Below are 27361 nucleotides of genomic sequence, written 5' to 3' on the forward strand. Positions count from 1 at the left end.
TCCTTGCCCTTCCTGCTCCACTCCATCACACAACCACACACTAAACCCAAGAGAGGGTTCTGAAGGGCGTTACTGGGACAGAATGTAGCCCACACATACATGACTTATCTCTGCCTGGGGAGCAGGCAGAAGGAACAGGGATCCTTGCTGCAGAATCCATCTGATGCGTTGCCCTTTGAGCAACCCCACCAAACTTCAACCTGGTACCTTTCTACACTCATTTTGCACCACACTGTACAAGATGATTGACAATCAAGTGTTCCTCTTCTTTCTTTAATTAAACTTCCCTTTAGCAGGTGAAGTCCCAGAAGAGAGATGTGCCAGTCCTCATCAGCTCACCTGTAACGTTTGCAAAGGTAGAGCTTTCAGTTTCAAGGAATGTTTTTTTTATATATATATGTCTATGTATATACATAGGAAATTAATTATTATTAAAAAAAACATCTCAGTGTGCTTCTCCGTAGTGATAACAATAGAATGCAAAGAAATACTGCAACATGAATAATTCAACATCTCTGCAGGTTGTCTTCAGCCATCTGTAGCCCAAAAGGTCAGGTCTTGCTGTGACTGTTGTGGCAGCATACACTAGATTTTTAGATCAACTCCTCCTTAGTGTTTGCTTTCCTTTTCTGACCTCTGTAAGAATTTCCTTCAGAGGTTTTTATGTCCAACACGTTCGTTTACCTGGCGAATGCAGCTACTACATGAAGTTCAAGAGCAGTCAGTAATGCTAATGCAGCTCCTCATAAACCAGACTTTTAGCTGCAGCCTTCATTTACTCTGTAAGAACTGCCTCCACTTGTAGATGAATCACTCCTGTCAATCAATACCCAAGATACACATAGACACTTTCTATTTACTTGCTCCGAGATCAGCGCATCTTCTCCATCTGATAGGGAATGATACCAAGTGACTCGCTACGGCCCAGCGACCTCAGCTCCTGGAGGTGCCCTTGGAGACCAGAGAGAACCATGCATGACAGATCTGTGCTTAGGAGTGAAAACCCCAAAGACAAGGAGGTTGATGGGCTCTGTTGAGGCAAAGAATCCAAACGTCACCAGCACATAGTGCATACAACCCAAATGGTCCTTTCTTGTCCCTGCCAATCATTTCTTAAAACAATAAGAAATAATTAGATGTGAAATATTTTACTTCTACAACCTCTGCTGTCTTTATGCAACAAGTAAAATCAGCCAATCAACAAGAGACACTTTCTAGATGTTCATTTGATCTGGGACAACAGGTTTCCTTCTCACAGCAGCACAAGTCTATCTGCTCCGCTTTCTGCACAGGCTGCGTCTCATCCTTCACCATGTTCCCACTCCTGTCTCACACCATCTTTAAAAAGGTGTCGTCTTCCCATGCACTGACTTCTCATCTTCAGATCCTCCTTACAAACCAGAGTTTCAGATTATTCCCAGAAGACATTTCCAGACCTTTACCAAGCCAGTACTACACTCTGCACAACGCACATTCCAGCAGGAAGCACGCTGTCCCCTTTAAGCAGAGTCCTTGAGCTACAGCCAACTGCACTAAAATAAAGTAACTGTTAAAATAGGAAGTGTCCTGAGCTTACAGGAGCAAATAGGAGAAAATTATAGACAAGATCCAGTCCATAATTTCAGGTGAAGTGTCAGGACCATAAAGATGAAGATGTTTGCTTGCATTGGAGAGCATTACAGCACAGAACATGGTCCTCCTGCCTAATAAGGCTCAACCACTTGATCGCGTCAGGGGCTTTAAATCTCTTACTGCTGATGTGCCATGGAGAGAAAGGAAGGAAGAATCCCTGAGGAAGACAACCAAGCTTCCCAGAGCAAGCCAGGCTGTAGGCCGTGGCTAGAGGGAGGTCAGGCAGAGGGACAGCCCTGTGAGCAGGCTCCAGCCAGGCACCAGGCTGCACAGAGGGACAGGACAGCGTGACTCAAACCATCACGCTCACCGCACGCTGCTGCACACCCCCGAGGCACTGGTCCTTCTGGCTGGGCACTGCCACGCTCATCCCCTGCCCAACAAAAGCTACTCCAGCTGTAGGTCACCCTGCCACAGCAGCAAGAATAATTAAATGCATATAAATACAGAAATAAAAGTGCTGTGGGGACCAAAAGGTAACAGGGGATGCTTTGGGTCCTGAGCCCATCTGTCACCTATCACACCCCACACTCTGGATTCAAGACGGCCACTGACATGAACCTGGTGTTAAGGAATTCATGAGATTTATCTAAAGCACGTTCTTTATAGAAGAACAGAACAGTAAGAACAGCATCTTGGGTTTATCAACTTCACTTGGAAATGCCAGTTAAAGCTGTGAGACACAGAGCACAATCAATACCCTCCCCGTTACCTGTGGCCATACTACGCTAACAGTCCCCTTTGGAAGCATCCAAGGGGAGAGCAGCACAGCAGCAAGCCAATTAAAACCACCTATCAGTGAGACAAACACAACCAAGCCCCCAAAACTTCCCAGAAAACCTACATAACCCTTGGAGACAAACAGAATTGAAACTCCACAGAAGCCCCTTGCCCTTGAATCTCTCCATCTACACAAAGGCAGAGAAGCAGTGTAGGAACCAGGGAAGCATTAACAAACCATTCCCATCACCCTCCAGCTCGCAGCTATCGCAGCACCCACGGTGCCACAAGAAAGCAGCAGTTGCCAGCAGAACAGATGTCTGTGTTTCCTCCATAGGAGCTCCACATGAAGCAGCCCACCACCACTGTGTTCAGTGTGGTTCCACCAGTGTTTAGTACTGGCCACACTTGAGAAGTTAAGAGGAAGAGCCTCACACAATGACAAGTATGTTTAATTAATGTATGTCATTTGCAATAATAGCCCATATACATTCCAAGGTGTGTGGGTTTGCCACTGTCCACTACTCACAGGCTTTTCATATTTCTACAAACACACTGGGAGTGGCAGGAGGTTAATTACCCACTACAACATATATGTTGATTTTAAGTAGCAATAATTGCCTAACTCCTCTCCAAATACCATATGCTCAGTAGCGTAGCAACACCAGCCTCCCAGGCTGGCCTAGTCTCCAAGACAAAGAGTATTACATATAAATATATATTCTCTCATTGGGGTTTTTTGAATGGAGAAACACAGATATAGTTATTTGCTGTCATTCTGTTTGCTAATGGTGAAGTCTCTCCCCACTCTAAAATTAGCTTTGCACACCACTGCGCTGTCAGCTCCTTTCCCACACATTACACTGCACTTCTATAACTTATTACTCATATTGCAAATGTAATTAAAATGAAGCGCTCTCAGGGAGCTATTTAAGGGAATAAGACTCCTGGACACTTCTGTACATTGACCCACTAAAATTTTAGATTTTTTAAAGCCATTTTTCCCTAACTGGTAGAGGCAGAAATTCATGACTGCACAAGTTCACAAATGTACAATCTGGTATTTACTCCCTGTGTTCACCCATCACAAAAAAGAGAAAGCAAAGTACTGTACCTTGCAAAAGGGCCTCACAACAAAATGATGGAAAAATCAAACCCTGGGTATGCTCAGTGGAAGAAACTACAGAAACTAATGGAGTTATCCTAATGCTCCACCTGAACTAATTAAGTATACAACACAAGTTAAAGCCTAATGCACTCCAGAGAAAAAAAAACAACCCCACTGAATTGCCAGATCATGGTCCCACCATTAGCATGGTCTGATTGAAGTTGACACAACAACTGTGGTATTGGAAGAGATTCAGCAGCACTTTCACGGGAAGCGTGGACCGCGCTGCCAGTAAGTACCAAATAACATCCATTTTACAGCCCTCAGCACTCAGCTGAAGTGAGAGAATTCATAGGATGAGAAAGAGAGTGACCAAGTTGAAGATGTCAGTGTTTCCTACCAGCAAGAACTTGTTCTTTCAGACCAGGTGTCTAGCTGGACCCTTCAGAGCTGTAAATCAAAGTCCCGCCTCTGCTTAGACATAAAACCACTCAGACTGACGCAGACCAAGCACAAGCTTCCCAACTCCCTCCAATCAATACACAGCCATCTTCATTCAAAACCATCTTTGTTCTGGGTGAGAGAAGGCAGAAATCTATATCTAACTTTGATGACAGTTCTCATTACTTACAGCAGGGGCGTCAGTTCCGGGAGACACGGGGGTTTGGGGCTTGATTTTCAAGATGTTTGTTATCAGTGGGTGCCTGACGCTACCACTCAATTCCCACACCTCACTGGACAGCAATTCCCACTTTTAGCAGCTATTGAACTAAAATGGATTTCAATGCCTGACCTAGAAGAGAGAGGCTCACACCATTATGAGTTCCCTGGGCCACACTATAGCATCTCAGCAGAGTGCTCCACACTGGTCTTCCCAAGAGTTTGCCTTACTGCCAGGGGAAGGGCAGAACCTATGTATCATAGAATCCCAGACTGGTCCGGGTTGGAAGGGACCACAAGGATCACAGAGCTCCAACCCCCTGCCACAGGCAGGGCCACCAGTCTCCAGGCCTGGATCTACACAAGGTTGCCCAGGGTATCACTTGGGTTTGCTCCCAGACTACCTACTGGGTTATGAGTTTCCTACACACACACACACAGCCGACAGCCCGTGATCACACATAACCCGACAGCAGACTCACATTTAGCATGGAACAAGTCAGACTGAAGCAAAGGCTGCTGCCAAAACACAAACTCCCACCCTTTTCCCCCACCAGAGTCCTGCTGCCTCCTCTCAGCCCCCAGGAAACACACTAAAACTCAGAAGAGCTGGAGGAGATGAGCCCCAGCACCCTAAGAGAGAGCAGTCACCAAGCCACGTGCGTTACCAGGGTGCCTGGAAAGCTTCCTGATACAGGAACAACTCCTTCACAAACTTCCAATGCCACTACCCTCCATTAATTTCCTTTGACACCTTTCCTTTTACCACACTGGCAGGTAAACTCTGCTTTGAATTAAGCACACTCATATGCAGTCCTGCTTTAATCTGCTTTTCCACAGAAACCTCATCGTATATTCATATTCTCATAAAAACAGGATTTCATTCCCACTCAGCAAGTTATGAGGCAGCAGGGGAAAAAAAATGTTAAACTACTACAACTAGTTTTGTTGCACTCTGCTTATTTTAGAAATCAATGTAAGCACAGCACATCTTAATTTAAATATTCTGAATTTAGTAGCAACTTGCCAATAAAACCCAGCGTATTGGAAATCGGTTTATTTAAATCAAATTTCTTGATTTGATTGCTACTGAGGCTGCGAGGTTTAATTCAATACACAAAGCATAATTCCAACCCTCCTGTGTCAAAAATATTCTTTAAATAAATAATAGATCAAGGCAGTGTCACTTTGATGGTATATGTAGTCCAGGGAAGCAGGAGGCGAAGGATTAAATGTTTTCAGAGCAGTCCTGGATGAAAGGGGGGCAAGCAAATGTGCAGTTATTTTATCTAGATTTACCACTCATTACTTTTCTTATATGATTCTTCCCTCCTATTACAGTTCTGCCTTCTAAAGAACCTTCAAGTTTGCATGAACTTGAGTTTTTACAGCAGTGAAGCAAGATGAGGGAGAAAGAAAAGTCATTCCATTCCCTGATGTTAGTGAATCACTTCCTGTAACGCCAGCGAAGCCAGGATCCCTCCCTGGGACTACTCGAGATGGTGATGACTCAGGGCAGAACCCACCACTGCCACTGCTTTCTTCATGATTCACAGGGGGAAAAGCTGCCACAGATTTACCTGCAGCTCAGGAGGAGAGAAACGTGTTTCAGGTAACCTTTGAGAAGGTCTCGATTCAGAGACAGGCTGGTGTGGTTAAACACGGGTAGCGCTTCCCACCCGAAGCTCTGACAAGTTAACTTAGCGAATTCCAAGTCATGGGAAGCTTTCCATGCCCTCAGCTCACACCAAGAGGTACATCCCCTCCAGCATCTCGAAGGTAGGAGCATGTCTGAGGTCACAGAGTCACAGAATCACAGGGGTTGGAAGGGACCTCCAGAGATAGAGTCCAACCCCATGCCAAAGCAGCTCCCTAGGACAGGTCACACAGGGCTTGAATATCTCCAGAGAGGGAGACTCCACACCCCCCTGGGCCATCAGACCAGGCTTTTAGAAAAAGGAGGGGAGAGATAAGAATTGGGGAATGCAACAGAACCTTCAGGTTAAGACTGGACTATGTGTTGCTTTTAATTTGATTAGCAGCTACAGACAGGCATCAGAGACCTTGAATACCAACCAAAACAAGCAGGGCTGTAGCACTGATCACTGGGGAGCGAATAATGCTCTAAAGCAAGGGGGGGAAGAAAAAGAAACTTTCTGAAGACAGCTAAAACAAGAAGATGAGAGGACTTGTTAATTTGTAAGGCTAGAGAACTAATAACAAACAGTGAAGGGAAAATGGAAAAAAGGGGGAGGGGGGGAAGGAAGAAAAGCAAAACAGCCAAAGGTCAGAGTATTTCCTGACAGCAGAGGCTGACAGATCACTGCATCTCTCCCCTCACACTGCTATTCCAAAATGCTTCAGAATAAAACCCCCACAAACCTCCAGCTCCTGCATTTTAATAAGGTGATTGGCTTTCTGGCTGAACTGTTAAACTCCCATTTGCAGTTGGTCTCCAGGAAAACAGCAGCAGCTCCAACGAGTGAGGTGGCTCACGTAGCACAAGGTCAAAGCAGATTATACGATTTTATGAACTATTTTGCAGGATTAACCTCACTTGAGTTAGTTGCGGGGAGGAATAAACAAACAAGGTCATTTTCCACAGGGAATTCCAAACAGCCTCTCTTCAGATCCCACCCTCTGAAGCTCTGGTAAGTTCCTTGTATCAGGTAACTGAAGAGTTGAATTAAATACAGAACATGAGTAGCATCTGTGAAGCTGATTCGCAGACACTCGGTCTCGTTGCTTTTAAATCTCCTCTTCCCCTCTCAGATGTCTTGATGTGTTTTCTGTAAATTCCTACACCCCTGTTCTTTAGCATAAAGTGATTATACACAAAGGCAGGTTTGTCCAAACAGTACCCAATAAAGCTCTGCAGATCCAGATGCCATAGGACCAGCACCCTGATCCCCATATAAGAAGTTATCCGATTCAAGCTGACAGTGAAAACAGAAAGCCTAATCTGAAAAACCCTGATTTGCTCTCACTCTCTTCATTTGCAAAACTAAGACTCACTATCTTGGAGAATTACTTCATTCAAGCCTGATTTTGCTAAGCTCATTCACAGGGAGTACACACTCCTTGGTGAAAAGCTCCCCATTCACAGCACAGAGGATGCTTAGAAAAGGAAAGTGCAGCTCCACAGGAGTAAGGATGTCAGACCTGGGCTGTCAGGATCACTGTAACCACCACCCTCTTCACTGGAAGGATTCTCTTTGGCTGTAACATGCACATAAACCATTTAACAACGAATCACAGAATCACAGGGGTTGGAAGGGACCTCGAGAGCTCATGGGGTCCAACCCCCCTGCCAAAGCAGCTCCCCAGCTCATATTGCACAGGTCGGTGTCCAGACAGGGCTGGAATCTCTCCAGAGAAGGAGACTCCACACCCCCTGGGCAGCCTGTCCCAGGGCTCCCTCACCCTCACTCTGTAAAAGTTCTTCCCCATGTTGGTGAGGAACTTCCTGTGCTCCAACTTGCAGCCATTGCCCCTTGTCCTGTCCCCACAGACACTGAAAAGGGGCTGCCCATTTCCACCTGCATCCCATACTTAAGATATTGATAAACATTGATTAGGTCCCCCCTCAGTCTTCTCTCCAGGCTGAACAGCCCCAGCTCACTCAGCCTTTCCTCACAGGGGAGATGCTCCAGTCCCTTCATCATCTGTGTAGCCTCCTCTGGACTCTCTCCAGGAGATCCCTGTCTTTTCTATACCAGGGAGCCCAGAACTGGACAGAACACTCCAGGTGGGGCCTGACCAGGGCAGAGTAGAGGATCACCTCCTTCAACCTGCTGGCCACACTCATCTTGATGCACCCCAGGATCCCATTGGCTCTCTGAGCCCCCAGGACACACTGCTGATTACTACCACTTTACTCATGCTTATGCTGATCAAGATAATCAATAGGTTGTACCAGTCAATGTCATTCCCAATTTAGAAGGAGGCAACTTTGCAGATCAGGAAATAAGCCAACAGGATGCTTCACAGAAGGCAGAGGGATCACTAAAATAGCCGAGCAAGCTCATCACACCTCCACAGTCTAGTAGAGAAAAATCCCTTCTTTGCCAAAACCTTTTAAAGAAGACATGCCACAAAACTTTGTGTTCTATGGCTCATTTAAATTACATCCAAAAAAACCCCCAAGCCTCTCAAATCAATCCATGAGTGATGTGCCAAGCCAAATTTTCAGCACAGGATTCTACCAGGTGGTTCTGGTTCAGCCAGAACCCTCCCCAGAGCTCCCAAGCACTGAAGCCACCTCCATGAACACCCTTCTAGGAACATTTAGACACATGTCTGGTCACAATGCCACTGGAGAAGTTTCACCAGCAGTTCCAGAGTTATGCTGTAGCATTGTAAGAGGGACCATAAGCATAACAGACAGCTGGTCACAAAACCCCTTCACACATATTCAGAAACACAGAGGTGAGTGAAACCACTTTGAGAGCTCAGGAATCCTGTAACCCAACGATTCCAAGAACAGAATGAGTAGAGCTGATTATCCAAGTTTGATTTTAACTTAAAACATCTGAGCTGGGACACAGACACAACACAGGAATCAAGAGCTCCTGGAAGGGAACTTTCTGTGACATACTTGGCTTTATCAATTTAACATGCACCATGACTCAAACACCAGAGGAGTGCATTAATACTGGAAGTGCTCCATCTAATAACTACTTCCTGCCACCAAGTCACATAATCTCAGCTTTCCCATGCATACAAAGAATGCTTAAATTTGCTATTCCACACAACATGTTGGTGGCATGCTTCAAAACCCCAAAGCTTCCACACATCTGCACCACCAGACAACTGTAACAACTACACTTGCAGTACCCTATGCTCTCATCATTAACCCACGGAGCCAGAGAGCTCTTTGAGACCTCAGTAAATTTATTGTCTTTCCTGAAAAACACCAAGGACCCAAATTTCATTAGAAAAATCTCAAGTGATGGAGCCACTCAAGCAGCGTCCTACCCCGAGTTTAGGATTAGCATGCTCGACCTATCTGCACATTTCCTTCCCCTGTTACTGCACAACAGGCACGCAAACTATCGGATGGAACACACAGCAATTCACCCCAGAACAGGCTGCTGCTTGAAGCACAGCAGCCCTCACTCCTCCCTTTTCACCTCCTGTCCCCCCCCAGTCCTCCTCCAAAGCCCGCCCTGCCCTCGAGCATTACCCGGTCCTTCATCCTCCAGCTCTGAGCCAAAGACTTGGAGCCTTCGATCTTCTCACAATGCCTTTTCTTCATGAAGGCCAGAGGCAAGTTCCAGTCGGTCAGGTCGGACTCATCCTCCTCCCCAAGCCCCAGAAGAGGGGACTGCAGCATCTCGGGCTCCATCAGGGGGGAAGTACCAGGCAACGAGCGAGCAGCAATCTCCAGCCCGGCACGCAGCGGGAGTCGAGGGATCCCTCCGGTAAGCGGGGGCGCGGACGCGGGCCGGGGGAGGGGGGAGTCAGGGAGGAGAGGACGGGGCAAGGGCAGAGGGAGGCTCCTCTCCCAGGTGTGCAGGTAAGAACGAGCCCGGGGGATGCAGCGCCTTCAGCCCGGCGACTCGCCGCCGCCGCCCGCGGACAGCAGCCCCGTCCGGGCCCCGCGGAAGGCGGCGCCTCCCGGCCCCGCCGAGGGCCGAGGTGCCGGCGGGGACCGGGCCCCGGGCCTCCACTCGCGCCTCTAGCCCCGTGGGCCCCGCGCTCTCTGCGGCGGGAGCCGGGCCCAGCCCATCGCGGCTCCCAGGCCTCTCACACACCGGCGGACCGAGAGCGGATCGGCGCGCTGCGGGCCGGGAGCGGCCGAGAGACGGGAGGAGAAGAGGGGACGCGTCCCGCGGCGCCAGAAAGCCCGACTCCTCTCACCACCGCGGCAAGGAGGCGGCCATCTTCCCGCGGCCCACAGTGCACCGCGCTACGGGCCGCCGCGTGGGACAAGCCGGGCCGCCGCGGTGCAGTCGTGGTTACCATGGTTACGGCGCGGCCAGGCCCGGGCCCGGCGCAGCGGCTGCTCCCCGGAGCCTCCCCGACCGCCCCCCCTCCGGGTGGAGATCCCGACCCCGCACAGGGCGGCACCGGGCAGGGCCGTCGCCGCCGTCGGGGAAGCGGCTCTTCGGGGGGCACAGCGGGGGTTCCCTCCCCGACCTGCCGAGGGGCTGCTCGGGCCGGGCCGGGCGGGGGTCAGGCTCTGGCGGGCTGCACCGAGGGGACAGGCAGCAAGGCCCCGGCTCGGGGCAGGGGCGCGCGGGCGCTTCCCCAAACGCGCCCCGCTGGGTCCCGGACTTCCCTTCCTTAGAGGCAAACGGGCCCAGGAGGGGTACAACCGGGCAATGGGCTGAGCAGAACCGTGTCCTGCTTGTACTGGCTCTGAGGAGCACATCAAATAAACTGGAGGTTAATGACTATCAGGTGTTGTGGTTAATGAAGCTCCTCACGGGGTTTGCAAGCCCTGCACCCACACCTTTGACACCCTGAGTGTGTAAAAGTATTGCAGGGTAGAAATCAAAATATGGGCGATTTGAAGGAGGGAAGGTTGAGATTAGGGGGAAGTTCTATACAGAGGGAGTGGTGAGGGGCTGGAACGGGCTGCCCAGAGAAGGGGTGGGTGCCCCATCCCTGGGGGTGTCCAAGACCAGGTTGGATGGGGCCCTGGGAAACCTTGTGTAGCTCCAGGCCTGAAGGTTGGTGGCCCTGCCTGTGGCAGGGGGGTTGGAGCTCTGTGACCCTTGGGGTCCCTTCCAATCCAACTCATCTATGATTTATAGAATCATATTAATTTTCATTAATGTTTTTGGTGCATTTACATTCATGGACTATTTTAAATGCAATGCTCTACAGTAGGTGGGAAGCAAGTGTTTCTGGGAGGCTCTGGGGTGGCCAACGTTGGCTTTTGCTCCTTCGATTTACTGACTGAGCTGATTCATCGCTGTACAGGTGCTTTATGCTGGTGGCTGATCATAACTGCATGATTGCTATTGAAATGAATTGCTGTGGCATAGAAAGCACTTTCAGTTGTGTTTCCTCTCACCTCGTACCAACAGCAGCTACAGAAAATGGGAGCAACCATCCCAACACACCACCTGAAAAAACTGCAGCCTCTGGAGCTGCTGGGGCAGCTAATCCAGCACCACAGCCACACAGATGGACCCTCACGCTGGGCAGCCCAGGTCATTAATCCCAGCTCCTGACAGCCTTAGGGTCTGTGTGCCAGGAGCCGGCGCCTGCCCTGCAGAACATGCTGCTGTGTGGCCTCGGGACCTGCAGCTGAAAATACCTTTGAAGGACACAGCTGCCACGGGCAGAGAGCACCGATCCACCTCGCCTCCCCCCCACAGAGCTTTAGAACAGTGGCTGTTGAAGATAAGGAGGGTTTGTTTCCACGGTCAGTCAGCACAGTGCTCTGGAGTCCAGCAGCTGGGCTGCCTATGTGCTTCCCCTGCTGGGCATGGGGTGCTTTCCTGATGTCCTGGTTCATTTCTTTATGAAGTTTAAGTTCGTATTTCTACACTATCACAGGCTCTGAAGACCTCCAGTGACGGAGACTACTAACTTCTCCAGGCAACATACCCTTGACAGATAATTTCTATCTTAAAATGAAAGCAGGTACTCCTTTCCTACCCTCAGTGGGCAGAGAAAACAGCCCATTTCTCCATAGTAAAGCAAAACTCAATCTTTTTAGGTGTCTCCAGTTGGTCCAAACCTTCCTTAATTCCAGTCCCATCCTCTGACATGCTGTAGGCACACACAGCTTTAGTCTGAAGGTGTAGTCAGCTCACCTTGTAACTGCTCCCCCAGGTCAGGGGTGGAAGTTACCGAGGCTGCTCCCAGCTGCAGCCCCATCCCTGCAATACCCACTCACTCCATGTTGCCAGGGGCCCTTGGTAACTCATATCAGCATCCCCTGGGGAGAGAACTGGAAGAGTAAAGGTGAGGGAACTCATGGCTTGAGACAAGGGCAGTTTCTGAGGTAAAACAAAAGCCACACATGTGTGGCAAAAGCCAATCCCAGCCTTGTCATCCCCCCCAACTCCTAGTGCACCCACACCCCTCTCACTGGTGGGAGAAAAGCCTTGACTCTGTGTACACCCCACTCAGCAGGAATGGAAACACCCCTGTGGTATCAGCACTGTTCCCAGCACAAACCCAACCCAGCCCCTACCAGGTACAGTGAGGAAAACTAACTCCACACCAGCCAAACCCACACCCCAACTTCTCTTAGAGTTGATAAAGATGGAGGCAAGTCAGTCAGCAGAGCTCAGCAGTGTGACTCACCTGGAAAAACAGCGCCAGGTGAAGCGAGTTGTGCCCTAAGATCACCGGCTGCATCGCCTGGGTCCCTGCCTGCCTAACAAGGAAGCCACAGCTGCAGCCAGCCTAGAATACCAATTGTGTGTCAGAGCTCTGAACGTGCTGTGGGGACCCCCAGAGTCAAACACCCGGGTAATTTATTCTCCTACGCGCTTCAACGCCGAGGAAGCTTTTCCTGCAAGTGCAGGAGATGATCCAGCTCCTGCTCCCTTTGGAGCCACTTCAGCTGGTTCCTATTTGCTCATCTCCCTCCCACAGCCCACAGGATGGATTTTGCCCTTTGAATCCTTTGTGGTGCTTACTGTCTAGGCAGTGTGGCACCCCCCTTACAACACCCACTCGTGCCCCTAAGCAGAACTTCACCTCCTGTGCTCCGTGTTGGGAACCTGCTGTGTGTCAGGTCACCCCGTTCCCATCCCAGCTTTGTCTTTTATAAAGCTGAGCCCCTGGTCTAGCAAATCTGTTCTCAATTCGAGTGGTGCTGTAAAACCCTCCTTCCTAGGGAGTCTAGGGAGTGGAAACACCATGTCAAGCAAAGTGCATTAAGCAACAGCCTAAAAACCAAAACACAGAAGGATTTTCTTCCAGAAACAGACACATTCTTCCACCTGTCACTCTTCTTAATGAAAAAATCCCCTATCTCGCTCTCTGGCAGCGTCCTTTGTTTTGCCTTATTCAGCTGGCTAATTCTAATTCCACTCCTGGGCAGGAGGAAAGTATGGGAAGAAGAGAATTATTCATAAATATGGAGAGAGATTTTTATCTTTCATTTCCATGAGGCAAATTCACAGGTCACCAAACGAGTCAAAGCCAGATGCAAAGGTCGGTGCCCACAGCCGAAGGGCTACCTTTCCTCAGGCTCCAAGAGCTGGTGTGGCTCCATGTCCTTATGCACACCAGCATGTACCTTCCCCATACACAGCCTCACAGGCTTTGTACAGCCATGGCTGGGGCTGTTGTCAGCATTTAGGGGCTAACAACAAGGGTTGTTTTAACACTTCAGTTAGGGGAGCGTTATATCCTAAAGATGGTAGGTAAAATATTTATTAGGGAGAATATCTATTTTTAACTAAGGATGGTTTCAGTTCTATTATTTATGTGTGTGCAGCTCACAGACTTGTCTCCTTGCAGGAAATGGGAATCGAAGACTCGAGGCTGGGAACGGGAATTGGAGCCTGGGGAGGGAGGGATGGGGAGGCAGGTGAGAAGGGGGTGTGTGATGTTACATGCCAAAGCCAATACTCATCAAAAACTGGTTCATTAAATTGACTCTCTGCCTGGTAAGAGGATCCCAGTGACGTCCCTCTACGAGAAAGAGAACTGGTGAGTCTACACCCAGCACTGCCAGGCTCTTCCTAACTCGCTCCCCTTGAACACACGTGGGCTGGGAACCTTGGGCTTGCACGAGCGCTGCCAAGAAGCATCAGTCAGAGCACTAACCCTGTCAGAGTGGGTTCAGCAGAGCCCCTGACTGCTGCCAAAGCACCATCTCAGGAGTCACTGTTGCTGCACGTCCTGCTTCCCCAGCTCCTTCCGTACAGCTCAAGGCCTGGGCAGTCTCCAGGAGGAACAGGAAAGCTGAGGCTTTTCCCTGCCCAGGCAAGAACAAGCTTGAGGACCCTGCGCACAGAAGGTGAACCGAACGCAAAGCTGAGGAAGCCACCACAGAACCAGTGAGCCTTACTCCATCTCACCTTGCTTCCAGCAAGGAATACACATCCATACGGGGCCACCCTGCCCTGCAGAAGGACACAGGCATCCATCCCTCTGCAAATCCTTTCCACCTGCATTTGAGTCTCCCACAGCCGACACAGAGGAAACCAGCACCCACTTTATTCTGGGAGATGCGGGGGGCTGAGGAGCCTGGCTGGAGCACTTTACGTGCAGGTGGTTCTCAGGTTCCCCTGCCCTGATGCAACGGACTGTTGTCTGAAAGCCCTGGGAGACATGAAACAGGCACAAAGCTGTGGCTTAGTCAGGAGAGCTCCGTTAGGAGCATGGCAGGGATCCTCTTCTCACATTGAAAAGGACAGAATAAATATCAGGTTAAAAATTTCCCTTTGCCCTTTGAGTAGAAGAAAAGCTTTGGCATCAGGGGAAGCTTTTGTCACCAAAGAAGAGAGAGAAGGAAGAGGTGATGGAGCACTCTGCAGCAGAAAATCTGGGACTTGGATCTTTCCTTTTTGCCACCACTGAACTATGAAAGGGCAAGTGTCTTGATGAACCAGGAGCTGCAGAGCTCAGTTCACAGGTGTGTTTGACATCCTTGGATACCAGGTAGTAAAGAAGTTGGAAGTCACTTAGGCTGTGAAGCAGCAGCTGCATTTCACCCTGAAGTTGGCTTTAGTTTACTGGCAAATATCAAGATTTCTGTGTCCCTGCTCACGCTGGGGACACTTAAATGCCCACTCTGAACACTGACAGAAATTGGTGGCTTAATGGAGATGTTTTCCTCATAAAGCCCGAGCGAAGCTGCACTCAATACATTTGGGGATAGGATAGATTAGATAGTTTGCAGAACCCGTTAATAGAGTTCTCAAACCACTTCCCCATCCATCTCAATGAGCGGCGTTACCGAAACGCACGCTCGTTTGTTATCATTATCTCCCCTTGTCTCTCCGCAATCTGGGTAATTTGCTAGGTTATGGGGCTATGTGTGTTTAAAAACACGTGATAGATGTCACCTCAGCAGATACCCGCTGGTTACAGAGAGCAGAAATGTTTCCTTAAACACTCTGTAGCCAGAGATCAGCACCAGCCCTGGCTCAGCGACAGACCCCCCCCGATACACTAAAAACAGAGGCTGGTGAACTCTGCCAGCTCCTGCTGAGCCTGTTGAAAGCATCCAGCCCAAATGTCCTCATTCCTGGAATATCTTTTTGGGGTTACCTTGCCAAGCACACCTTCCCACGGAGGGCAGGCAGGACTTTGCATTCCCTTTAACCAGGGCTGAACTGGCTCATGAGAAATTCAGGGTTTTCCAGGCAGTTCCCATGCTGTCTGCTTTCAGGGCTTGGGAAATGCCCAGAGCAGCCTTTGGAAATACCATGGAGGTTGCTGCAGGATCAGAACTGCTGGGTAATTAAAGAGGCAACAAGAACCTGGAGATTTGGATCTGACCCAAAGAAACCTCGAATGGAAAAGCGCAGCCTGGGCTGGCACACAGTGTGTCAGCCACTGACGTTGCTTCAGATGGAGAGAACCAGGAATCTCTGCCTACACCTAGGAGATGTAATCACCCACGGAACCAGCACGTTGCTCTAGGTCTCTTTTTACCATTCCTGGTAAACACGTCAGTCAGAACCTCTTCCTTACACCCAGGATACCTCAGACTCGAGTTCCTGATCCAGAGTGACGCAGTGATCCACACCTATCTTCCCAGTCCCGGTGGGTTTCATGGCTGGTGTGTTTGTTAGCTGCTGGGATTCTAAGAAATGATGTGACTGCTCTTCTTATAATTAATGGGAGCGAGATGAGCAGATACACAGACTTCTCTTGCTGTCACTTACACCAGGGAGCATCCATACAGCTGGAAAGCGAAGGCTTTCCTACACAGCAAAATAAGCACTGCATAAAGTGTGAATTCATAGTACACTAATGACTTCCCATTAAACTGCTGATTGAACAGTCGGGATGTGGCAAGCACAAGAAGCTTACTCCACTTCCAAAGACCACGCCAAGAGCTTCTGTGCAGCACAGCCAGCATGTTCTGGATTCATGGCTTGCTTTGCTTTGCATTCCTCATGCAGAAAAGCCCTAAGAAGTCAGAGTGAAGGCAGTCAGCCCCCCCGACCACATGCTGCCAGCATTGTTATTATGCACAAGCAGAGCAGGGCAGTGCCCATCTTCCCAAGTCTGGGTGGCATCACACCCCTGCAAGTGGAAAAAGCCACAACAAATAAGAAAATAAATTATGGGGGTTGGACTCGATGGTCTCTTGAGGTCCCTTCCAACCCCTGTAATTCTGTGAAATGAGCACCTGCTCCAGCATGGAGGAGCTCAGAACTTTGCAAGTCCATCTTTCACCTCTAAAGGTCTCAGGGTTTCCACTGCCAGCCCGGTCCTGCTCTGAACCAGCTGGGAAGGTGATCTGCTGGGCTCCTGCCATTCCTTCCATCTTCAGCTCAACAAGTGCCAGCTCCACGCACCAGCCAAAATGCCTCCAGCTTCACTTACTGCCTGGAAACTGCTTCTATGTCATTCCAGTTACACTTACTATCTCTGCAGCTTCTTAAGCCTCAGATCTTGAAAAGGAATCGATAACACACCCAGCCCTAATGGTATCCTTGCTGGCAAAGGATCTTCAGTGCTGTGGGAGCCCCTTTCCCCCAGGAAAAGCTACCCTCTGGGTAAGGGTCAGCCCTCACTGCCGGCAAATGCAACACACTCCTGTTGTGTGACAGCAGTTCCCTCTCTCCTGGCTTTAAAACCTTGCTGTGCCTTAACTCTGAGCCCCCCCCAAGTACAAACACAACTTGACTTTGGCACGGACAAGCAGATCTCTCACCCACCACGAAGGACCAGAGCCTTCCTCCCTTTGGGGAGCTCTGCCTCTCCAAGACCACACCATCTCTGCCCCAGCTTCTCCTCTCTTGGGAGCAGGTACCAGGGCAGAGCTCTCCCACCCAGAGCTTGGATCTACACCCACGCTTGCACGTGGATCCACCCAACCCAGAGCACCCGCCCATCTGCCTCGTACGCACTTGGAACTCCCTCCAGCCTCATCCTGCTGTACATCCATCCTCCCTCCAGCTCCATCCCAAAGGTGTGTGTGTGGAGACTGTGCCCAGCCTCCACGCACATTAACATAACAGAGCAGAGAGCGTGGGAGACAGAGAGCGAGAGGCTGGGTGGGATAATAAATAATCACGGGAAACTAGGGCACCCAGAGTGTCGCCAGCTTTTGATGTTCCCTTCTCATCCTGCCCTGCCTCTTCTCCTGTGAAGAGGGAACTGCAGCGGGGTGGGAAGGAGCCCCAGAGCTACAGGGACACGGGGCTGCTTCTATCCCGAAGTGCTAGCAGGATTACAGATAAATATTGAAGCTATCAAAGAAGCTTAAGGGATTTAGGAACCCACTCCCCATTATTATCCTCTCAGGGGGGAGGGGAAGTGATCTTTTGCAGAGATCTGCAGCAAACCCCAGCATGGGGCTCGCTTCTCAAACACCCCACTCTGCCTACAAATCTCCCCTCCTTCCTTGGTAGGGGGGTGGGGGGAAGACAAATGGGGTTTTTATAATGAACAGAGCCCCAGTTTGTGGCTGGTGGGTGCCTCAGTGTGGGGCAGGCTCTGTGCTCCCAGCCAGACCCTCCCTGCATCAGACCCAGGCTGTGGGCAGTCCTGGTGCCTGGGCAGTATGGGAGAGGGAGGTCCACATCTCACCAAGGAACCTGGACCCCTTGTGCAGCCTGCACCCCACTTTCTCTTACAGCAGGAAAATCCTGGGAAAGATGAAAAATGGCTTGAGGGATGTGCTGGAAGGACAAGCTGTTGGTTCTGGGAGGGGGGGAGGAGGGGATGCCGTAGGGGTGGGAATTACCGTACCAATCAATTCTGAAGCTGCACGGTGGGTGTGGGGTGGTTTGAACCTGCCTCCACTCAAACCTGCCACTGAAGCATCACACCAAAACTTCATTAACAAAACATGACACCCAGCACTATCACCCCCCCCAACCCCCCCCTCACCTCCCAGTCCCTGCTGCCGGACAGCTTCGCTGAGGGAAAGGAGAGGTGTCATTTGTACCAGCGTAAGGCAGTGCAGAAGGATGCCTGGGATGTCTGCACAGCATCAGCATCAGCATCAGCATCAGCATCAGCATCAGCATCCTCTCCCCTCTGAGGCTCCTGGGCTCACAGCGAATTCCCAGGGGAGCCTGCACGAGTTACAGCACAGCCCTGGGGGCACAGCACCCATCCCTCTGCTCTCCTCACACCTTACCCATCCACACACACATAAACTCACCCCAGACCAGCGTGTGGCTGGTGTGGGGCACAGCCAGACTGGGGCACGGCCTTTTTTTTTGTGCTGACCAGGGACATGGGTTAACACTTCCTCCTGTACTCCCAGAAAAGCATCCCATGGCTGGCAGGAGCCCAGGAGGACACGGTGCAGCCAGATGCTGAGCCTGGGCTCCCTCCTGCTCTTGGTGCAGCCCGTCGGATGCAGAGGGAGCATCACCGCACTGCCGAGCCCCTTCTGCAGCTCTCCCTGCAATTTTGGCTAAGGCAAGATCAGCCCTGGAGCAGCCCAAACGGTTTCTCTGCTACGCTTTTAAGGGAATGCTGCAGTTTTAAACCACAAATTAAATTTTTAATGAAACTTCATAACTGTTGTACCCAAATGTAATGTAATATTGATAGGAACTGTGCATCCAGCTAGCATGAGATTGCCCTAGAAAGCTTTTTAGGATGTTATGCAATATATAGCTAAATTAATTATTTGTAATGAAAGGATCTGTGTCCCTGTAGCATCCCGGAGACCTACTGGTACAAAGAACACACTCCTCATTCTCCCTGGATGTAAATGTCAGGCGATTTAGAAGGAAACTGACTTTGGAGATGGGAACAATGAGAGAAAGGGAGGGAAAAAAAAAGGGGAGAGACTGAATGTGTGTGTGAGAGAGAGAGAGATGGAAACAGAGAGGGAGAGACCTGCAAAGAAAGACTGCAGCATAAATGCAGCAAAATTCCAAACTCCAGTCCAAAGTGTTTGTCTGTTCCAGGCAGGAATACTCCACCTTGCACACGCTGTGTTTGTACCAGCCACACGCCATGCCCAAGCTGTTCTAATGGCAGCTGTACATCTGAGAAGGCGTTAAAAAAATAAGAGAAAAAAAGATTTTGCATAGACACTGTTCTGCAAACTTATCCACAGAGCAGCTCGGGGATGGGTGCCAGCTCCACGGCTGCACAAGGCAAAGGGTCCCGGTCCCCCCACGCGTGGGCTCTGTGCAGGCAGCGGTGCCGTCCTGCGAGCAGAGATGCTGCCCTTGCTGTAACATCCCTGGGAAGGAGCCTTAATGTTATGGAAAGACCCCAGCACAACAGCTCATTGCCACTGCCACCTCCTGCGGTAAGCATGCCAGGGATGGGGCTGTGCAGGCAGGGCTGGAGGGGACGACGATCCCTCTGGGAACCTCGGAGGCAGCGCGGGCACAGCCAGCAGCTCAGCTGCGTACCAGTGAGATGCACGAACAAAGGGAGCTGGGTTTCTCTCTCAGTGAAGCCTACCCATTACTATTTCCCATCGCAAAGCTGTCTCCATCCCATAATGGATCATATTGTTCCCGCTCCACAGAGGAGACTTAAATGCGGAATCAGCATTACCCCACAGGAGATGGTTTATGTACAGCGAGCTGCACGAGTGGGAGGGAGAGCTTCCACTCCCTGGGGCTCCAGCTCCTGGGATTAAAGAGATTTGTCCACTTAAAAAGAAAAAAAAAAAACCCATCCTCTCTGCATCTGTAACCGCTGCTCTCACACAAAGGCTCTGAGCAGATGGAGGAGTCACACACCTCACCTCTGTTCTGGGCAAGCGGCGCTGGCGGAGGGCACGGGGAGCCAGAGCTCCTGGTCCTCAGGAGAAGCCCCCTGGACTGACCGCAGGGACACTCATCCATCACGAATACAAACGTGCCTGCTGGCGCCTGTTCCGAACCACATCACCTCTGAGGGTCCTCGATAGCTGGGCTCAGCTCTTTGCAGCCTGGGAGCGATAAATCAGCGAGCTACCGAGGCAAGAGAGGAGTTAAAAATAACAGGGGGCTCATTATTCCGTTATACCCATACAGCTCCTAAATCTCCACAAGCAATAACGGATCCTGCTGCAGGATTCCAGGAAAGCTGAAATCCTGAGGGTGTTTTCTAGCTCTTCCCTTGCACTATGAGGCACAGGGGCTGTTTTGCTTATCGGTGGTAGTGCAGCGTTGTTGTTTTTTCCCCATCCCAGTGTTTAGACCGTCTCCATCACCATAGTATCGGAGTGTTTGTTTTATTGCACCTGTCACCTTGGGCTCATCTCAGCATAATGTACTGGGGATGACAAAAGATTCCTGCTCAAATTGGTTCGGTGACATGAACAGCTTTGTCAATACCATGCAGATGTGAACCGAAGTGGCACCAATTCAGCTGCCTCTCAGACCAGTTCGACACTGGTGTAATTGTGCTGCCTGCAGTAACATTATTTTTTGTTTCTGTTCCCGCCTCTGGCAGAAGGATTAGACCTGCAGTCTCCTCAGCCTTTTCCAGAGCATCCCTTTTCACAGAAAAAAAAAACCCAAAACCAACCCAAAATCCAACCCAACCAACAACCCAACCCCCAAACCAAACCACTGCAGACTGGTCTGCCTACTAAAATGCACCCTGCCTGTCCCCCTCCTCAACCCCTCTCTGCTCCATTCCTGTTGCATCCAAACGCTGCACAGCACAGAGAGCAAACAGGAGGAAAAGCATCCAGAGCCATAAAGCCAGGAGTGAAGAACTGAGTGCCAATGGCAGATTTCCCACCACCCACCCCCGAATTTCCCACAGGGAAGCGTATGGCACCAGAGCTGAGCTCCTCCGAGCTGCTCCACGGGGCAGGGGCAGCAGGCAGCTCCTGCAGTCCCTGGAAGCGCTGGGGCTTGATGGAAGATGGCAACAGGAGCACCTCTGGATCCCAGCGAAGGCGCGACGCAAGCGCCAGGGGCTCCAGCACCTCTCCGGGCTCCTCAGCCACTTTCACCCCAGCACCTCCCTGGGCCGGCAGCAGCAGCCATACCCAGCCAGGGCAATGGAAGTGGGTGCTTGCCAACCCTGCCCCTCTTTCTGCTGTGCCTGATGACAACCCCAAGCCTCTGGGTTTGGCCACCAGGTGCTGATTTAGCTGAGCTCTGCTGGGGGAGGAAAGGGGCTGCGAGGCCTTGGAGAAGGAAGCACTTTGTGCCAAGGTGGTGTGTCATAAAACACTTGGGGGTAGGTAAACACCTGCGAGAGGAAAGGCACCGCGCTGAGTCAGAGCAACAGGGCTGAGCACCCCCCAAGAGCTCATCAGGAGGGGAGATGGGAGGGGGAAAAGCACCGTGAGGAGCCAGCCAGGGACTGAAAGCCATCATATTTTACTGACCCACGCCACTAATTGAAATGAAATGCTTCATATCTCACGGGATAACCTGGCGTTAGGTAAATACTCCAACCGCAGGGGCTGCTGCGGGGCAGGGCGGGCACCGAACTGAGCGGCCAGGACCAAATTCACCCATGGTACCGCCAGCAGCAGCGCTGCGACACCTCCCCGCAGCGCAGGTATCTCCCAACGCACCGCGATGCCACGGAGGGGAGGCTCGGACAGAGCCAGCACCTCGAGGGGCCGGGGCTGAGGGGACCGGGATGGTCCCACTCCTGCTCCGGTGTCTCAGCCAAGGGACAAGCTGCACGCTCGTTCCTCCGTGACTGAAGAGGACCCGGCCTTGGCCGGAGCGCTGAAGATGAGAGAGGAGCGGCCGTTCCGACGGCCACGAACCATTTCCCCAAGGACACATCCCAGCGGCACCTGGGGATGATTGTTTATCCCGGGCGAGGAAGGAAGAAGCACAGCAGCGAGCGCTCTGGGTGCCCGCAGCGGGGCTGCGCGCCGCCACCGCTCCGCTGCACCGTGGGCCCGGGGATGCGCAGCGACTGCGGGGCCCGTCCGTGCCCCCCGGCAGCAGCCACCCGGGGTCCGCAGCGCTGCTGCCCTCCCCGGAGCATCGCTCCGCGGAGACACGGAGCTCCCCGGCTGCGGGGGCTGCCCGGATCGGGGCGCTGCGGGTCGGGGATGCCCGGGGGTGGGGAGAGACGCTTCGCCGAGCCGCCGGGAACGGGAACGACCCTGGGCGGTGCGGGGAAACGGCACCGCTCCCCCAACACCCCCACCGCCAGCACGGCGAGTCCTCCCCCCGCCCCCACCCCCCGGGACCCCCCGCCGCAGCGGAGCGGTGCGGGCGCCGCTACCGTGCGGGTGGTGCGGGGCGGCCCCGGACCCGCGCCGGGTACCGGCGGACACGAAACTCACGGGGAGCGCGGGGCGGCCCTGCGCGCGCACACGGCCCCCCCTCCGCCCCCCCAACTCCCCGTCCCGCCGCGCGGCACCGCGCCCACCGGCACGCGCGCCCCCGCACACGCGGACACACGCGTGCACGCGCGCGCGCGCCCCCGCCCCCCCATCCTTCTCCCGGGGGCGCCCCCCCCCCCCTCTCTCCACCCACCCCCAACCCCCCCCCCGTCGCGCGGCCGGGATTCCACGCGCCGTGACGTCAGGGCGCGCGGCCCCGCCCGGGCGCTATAAGAGGGGCCGCGTGCCGCAGTGGGCCCGGCGGAGAGCGGCGGAGCCGGCGCGGCCCCAGCGCAGCAGCCGCCGCAGCCACCGCCATGGCCGCGGGGGCCCCCGGCAGCCTCCTCCTTCTCCTGCTGCCGGTGCTGCTGCTGCTGCTGTGCCCGCGCGGCCGCGGGCAGAGCTTCGGGCAGACGCGCTTCATCTGCACCTCGGTGCCGCTGGACGGGGACGTGTGCGCCGCCTCCGCGCCGGGCAGCGGCTCCGCCGAGGAGCTGAAGAGCACGGTGCTGCAGCTGCGGGAGACGGTGCTGCAGCAGAAGGAGACCATCATGAACCAGAAGGAAACCATCCGTGAGCTCACGGCCAAGCTGGGCCGGTGCGAGAGCCAGAGCGTGCTGGAAGCGCTGCCCGGCGAGCCCAAGGGCGGCGGCGGGGCGGGCAGGAAGGGCGGCTTCGCTAAGAACACCATGGGGGACCTGTCACGGGCACCCGCCGCCGAGACCCTCAGCCAGCTCGGGCAGACGCTGCAGTCCCTCAAGACCCGGCTAGAGAACCTCGAGGTACGAGCCCCGGCAGCCGCCCGCCGCCCCGGGAGCTGTCCGCTCGGAACGGGGTGCGGGAGCCCGCCCCGGTACAGCGGCGGACAGGTCGGTAACAGCCCGCTCCTGTGCTCGCCCCTTGCAGCAGTTCAGCAGGATGAACTCCTCCAGCCAGACCAACAACCTGAAGGACATCCTACAGAACAAAATCGACGACCTGGAGAAGCAGGTGCTGTCCCGGGTGAACAGCCTGGAAGAAGGGAAGTTCAGCCCCAAGAACGAGTCCGAGGAGCGCGGCAAGATCGAGAGCACCCTCACCTCGCTGCACCAGCGCATCAGCGACCTGGAGAAAGGTACCGGCCGCTTCCCGGCCCCCGCAGCCCGCGGAACAACCCGGGACAGGCTCCCGAGCTCGCCGCGGTCCTGGAGCCGCCCCCCCCCGCCCCGCCTGCTCCCGCTCGGGGATCGAGCGCTGCCGAGAGGGATGTCGAGCCGACCCGTCCCGGTAGCCGCGGGCGGCTCTGCCGAGCTCATCCTGTTTTTTCCCCTCCCCTAATCTTGGAGCGGTCCCTTTCCCCGAGCTGTAGCGGGCCGGTGCCCGCGGGCTCCGCGGCAGGAGCCGGGGATGCTCCGGACACTGCCTGCCCTGTCCCGGGGATTAGGGAGCTGTGCAGCGCCGGAGGGATTTGCTCCTCGCTGCCATCTCAAGGCCCGTTACATAACGGGGTGGGGAGGGGAGGGAACCCCCCAAAGCGGGCAGAGAGGGGGTCCGGCCCGACCCCTCCCCCCGCACCTCCACCCCCGCAGGTCAGAAGGACAACCGGCCCCCGGACAGGTTCCAGCTCACCTTCCCACTGCGCACCAACTACATGTACGCCAAGGTGAAGAAGAGCCTGCCTGAGATGTACGCCTTCAGCATCTGCATGTGGATGAAGTCCAATGCCTCCCCCGGCATGGGCACCCCCTTTTCCTATGCCGTGCCTGGGCAGGCTAACGAGCTGGTGCTCATCGAGTGGGGCAACAACCCCATGGAGATCCTCATCAACGACAAGGTACAGCCCTGGGCAGTAGGGAGGGGGTGTTTGGGAGAGGCAAGGGGGAGGGTGGGCAGCATGGGGACCCTGCTATGCACCCCCCCTGACCCACTGCCCACAGGTGGCCAAACTGCCCTTTGTCATCAACGACGGCAAGTGGCATCACATCTGTGTCACCTGGACCACGCGCGATGGCGTGTGGGAAGCCTACCAGGATGGCACGCAGACCGGCAGCGGCGAGAACCTGGCACCCTACCACCCCATCAAGCCCCAGGGGGTCCTGGTCCTGGGCCAGGAGCAGGTAAGAGCTGGGGTGGGGGGGTGGGGTGTCCCTGCACAGCTGGGCGCACCCAAAGGGATGGACAGCACCGTGCGTTCCCAAGGTGGGTTGGGGCGGTCCAGCCCCGCCACCCCCATGACGGTGGCTCCTCCACAGGACACGCTGGGCGGTGGGTTCGACGCCACACAAGCCTTCGTGGGGGAGCTGGCCCACTTCAACGTGTGGGACAGGAAGCTGAGCCCGGGGGAGGTGTACAGCCTGGCCACCTGCAGCACCCGGGCGCTCGCGGGCAACGTCATCGCCTGGGCCGAGGCCAACATCGACATCTACGGCGGGGCTACCAAGTGGACTTTCGAGGCCTGTCGCCAGCTCAACTAGGGCCACGGACAAGGAACCTCATCGGGCTCGCTCTTTTTTCTTCTTCTTCTATTTTTTTTCCCTTTATTTTTCGCGCAACCCCCCTGAGAACAAAGCCCCCCCCCCCTCGTCTCATCCCGAGGAGTGGGGATGCCACCCGCCCCAGAGCCCCACGACCCTCCGGTTTCTGTCTTGCCAACGTCCTTCAACGCCTGCGTGCCTTGGCCTGGCGCGGCTGCCCCCCTCCTGCTGCTCCCCCCCCCGTCCCTGCTTCACCACCACCCCTCTCTGGCCCTGCTTTCCCTGGGCACCGACGCCTTAAAAGGCTGAGGGGCTCAGACTGAAGCCTCCCTGGGGGCTTCTCTCACCCAGCCTGAAGCCCCCCCAAGAGGGTGGTGCCCTAGGGCAGAGTTGCAGCATCCCCCCTCCTCCCAGGAGCCGGGGGGTGCAGCAGCACCCAGGGCTCCGAGGAGGGGTGAACCCCTCAACCCTGCTCCCTTCCTCCCCCGGCGCCTCCCCGCGCACCCCAGCCATATCCCCGGGCTGCGGTGGGCACCGGGCGGTGGTCCCGCTCCCCGCACTCAGGTACGTCCCCCCCACCCCGGCCCCGCAGCCCCCCGAGGCCGCCTACGCGCCGTAGCTGGTGACAAACAGCCTTTACCGTCCCCTGAAGTGCGGCTCCCCACCCCCCTTCCCTCCCCAAACCCCCGAGAAGTCTGAAGCCTTTCTGCTTTTGATAATACACGATGTCGTTTCTCTTACTGTAAAGGGAAGTTTATTACCAATTTAAAACAAAAAAAGGGTATTTTTATGAAGATAAAAAAATTCTAGAATTAAGCAGTGCTCCCTGAGAAAACAGTGCTTCGAGATTCTGCAGGAAAAAGAGAAAAAAAAAAGAGATAAAGAAGTGTATTTTGAAATAACAGATGCATTTTGTATGGTTTTCCTTTTCTAAACTCCTGGTTTGTACTACAGATCGCAGAAATCACCCCCCCCCCAGCCCACCCTGCTGCCCCCTCCACCAAGGGCCAGCGGAGGATGCGGCAGAGAATTCACAGGGGGCCCCAGAACCGCCCCCCACCCCCCCACCCTGAGCATCTCCAAAGATGCGGCAAAGGGACGCGTAGAGCGGCCAGACCACGGCCAGGAGCACAGAGCCACCACCACGCCGGGGACCCAGCGCCTGGCCCAAGAGCAGCACCCACAGCAACATCCCCCTCCCCCAGAGCGGGATGCCTTTCTACAGACTGTGGCTCGTGGCAGCATCTTTCACCTGTGCTCTTTTTAAGAGAAAAAACAACAACAACAACAACAAAAAAAGATCCCCCCCCTGGATCCCACCCAAGGACAAACATCCCGAGGTAACTGAAGTTTCTCCTGCGGAGCTGTTCCCAGCACAACCTGCTGAGAAGAAGGAGGCTACGGAAGAGGTTCCACCTCCCGGCCCCGGTGCGTCGGATTTGCCAAAAAAAAAAAACCCCAAAAAAGTTAAAAACAAGGGTGTGATGTCAACACAATGTACATAGTGTATAGTAGGGAGAGAATAAACCTATCCGACTTTGTCATTATTTTGCTAACCAAAATCTGTCCATTTTTCCTATTCCCGGCTCTGCCTCCGTGGGGATCTGACTGGGTTATGACACACGCCACGTCCAGCCCGCAGCAGCAGTTCTGACAACGCACTGTTTCTACCGATGCTCCCGCTTCCTCCATTTTATTGCTGAGATTTCATGAATTGTTGACTTTATTTTTACACAATAAAGAGTGAAGAAAGACACCCCCGGCTCCTCTTAACTCTGTGAGACCCCCGGAGCCACCCTCACTCCTCAGGAAGGCTTTGCCTGCCTGATGCTTTCTGCCCTTGGATCCTGCCCTGTGTCCATTCCCCTCTCCCCAAGCCCTGGCGGTACCTGCTGGATGCTCTCCCCATCCCATAACCCCATCCTGCAGCTTCCCCTGGTTTATCTGACACCATCACATGAAGTGATTCCTTCCCCTTGTGCTGTGGGCTGGCAGCTTGGCCGCCTCAGTGCCAATGAACCCCACCACCCTGCATGGCTGCAGCCCCCTCCCTGCACTGTGCCTGGGGCATCTCGCTCATCCTGGGGGAAGCCAGGATGGGCTCAGCTCTGAATGCAATTCCTGGATGGCATCGTGCCAGAGAGCAAATCAGAGCACAGGGGTGATGGCTGTGAGAGGCAGCATGGGGTGGTGTGTGTGGGGTCACAGCTCCCCAGGAACCCACTTGCAACGTGCCTGCCACAGGACAGACTTGCCAGATGAAATTGCTTTTGGCAGCAAAGGCACAAGTAGGAAACCCATGATTTACTCCCTATAACCAGCCAGAAATGAGTCACACCCACACCCCTGTAACTCCCCCTATCCCCCTGGGGCTGAGAGCTGTACGAGTCCTTTTTGGTGCTGCTGTGGTGGGCA

General features: G+C 53.6%; 2 protein-coding genes across 3 annotated transcripts in view; one reads left to right on the forward strand and one right to left on the reverse strand.

Annotated features, from left to right (window-relative positions):
- RPTOR (regulatory associated protein of MTOR complex 1) overlaps positions 1–9467 on the reverse strand; it is a gene marked incomplete at its 5' end in the record, with an annotated part of 145571 nt that extends 136104 nt beyond the window's left edge. For both annotated transcript variants that reach the window (XM_084273382.1, XM_084273381.1), the window contains one exon: positions 9306–9467. In XM_084273382.1, the coding sequence (XP_084129508.1) occupies positions 9306–9467 (162 nt within the window). The remainder of the gene's footprint in view (positions 1–9305) is intronic.
- Positions 9468–22810: 13343 nt separating this feature from the next.
- On the forward strand, positions 22811–24957 carry NPTX1 (neuronal pentraxin 1; the record flags this gene model as incomplete). The annotated part of the gene is made up of 5 exons (XM_084273417.1): positions 22811–23275; positions 23400–23607; positions 24062–24306; positions 24410–24589; positions 24725–24957. The coding sequence occupies 5 exons, from the start codon at positions 22811–22813 to the stop codon at positions 24944–24946; spliced, it is 1320 nt and encodes a 439-aa protein (XP_084129543.1). The 3' UTR covers positions 24947–24957.
- Positions 24958–27361: the final 2404 nt, after the last annotated feature.

This window comes from Gallinula chloropus (genome assembly GCF_964237585.1).
Source record: "Gallinula chloropus genome assembly, chromosome: 20".
Lineage (NCBI taxonomy): Eukaryota > Metazoa > Chordata > Aves > Gruiformes > Rallidae > Gallinula > Gallinula chloropus.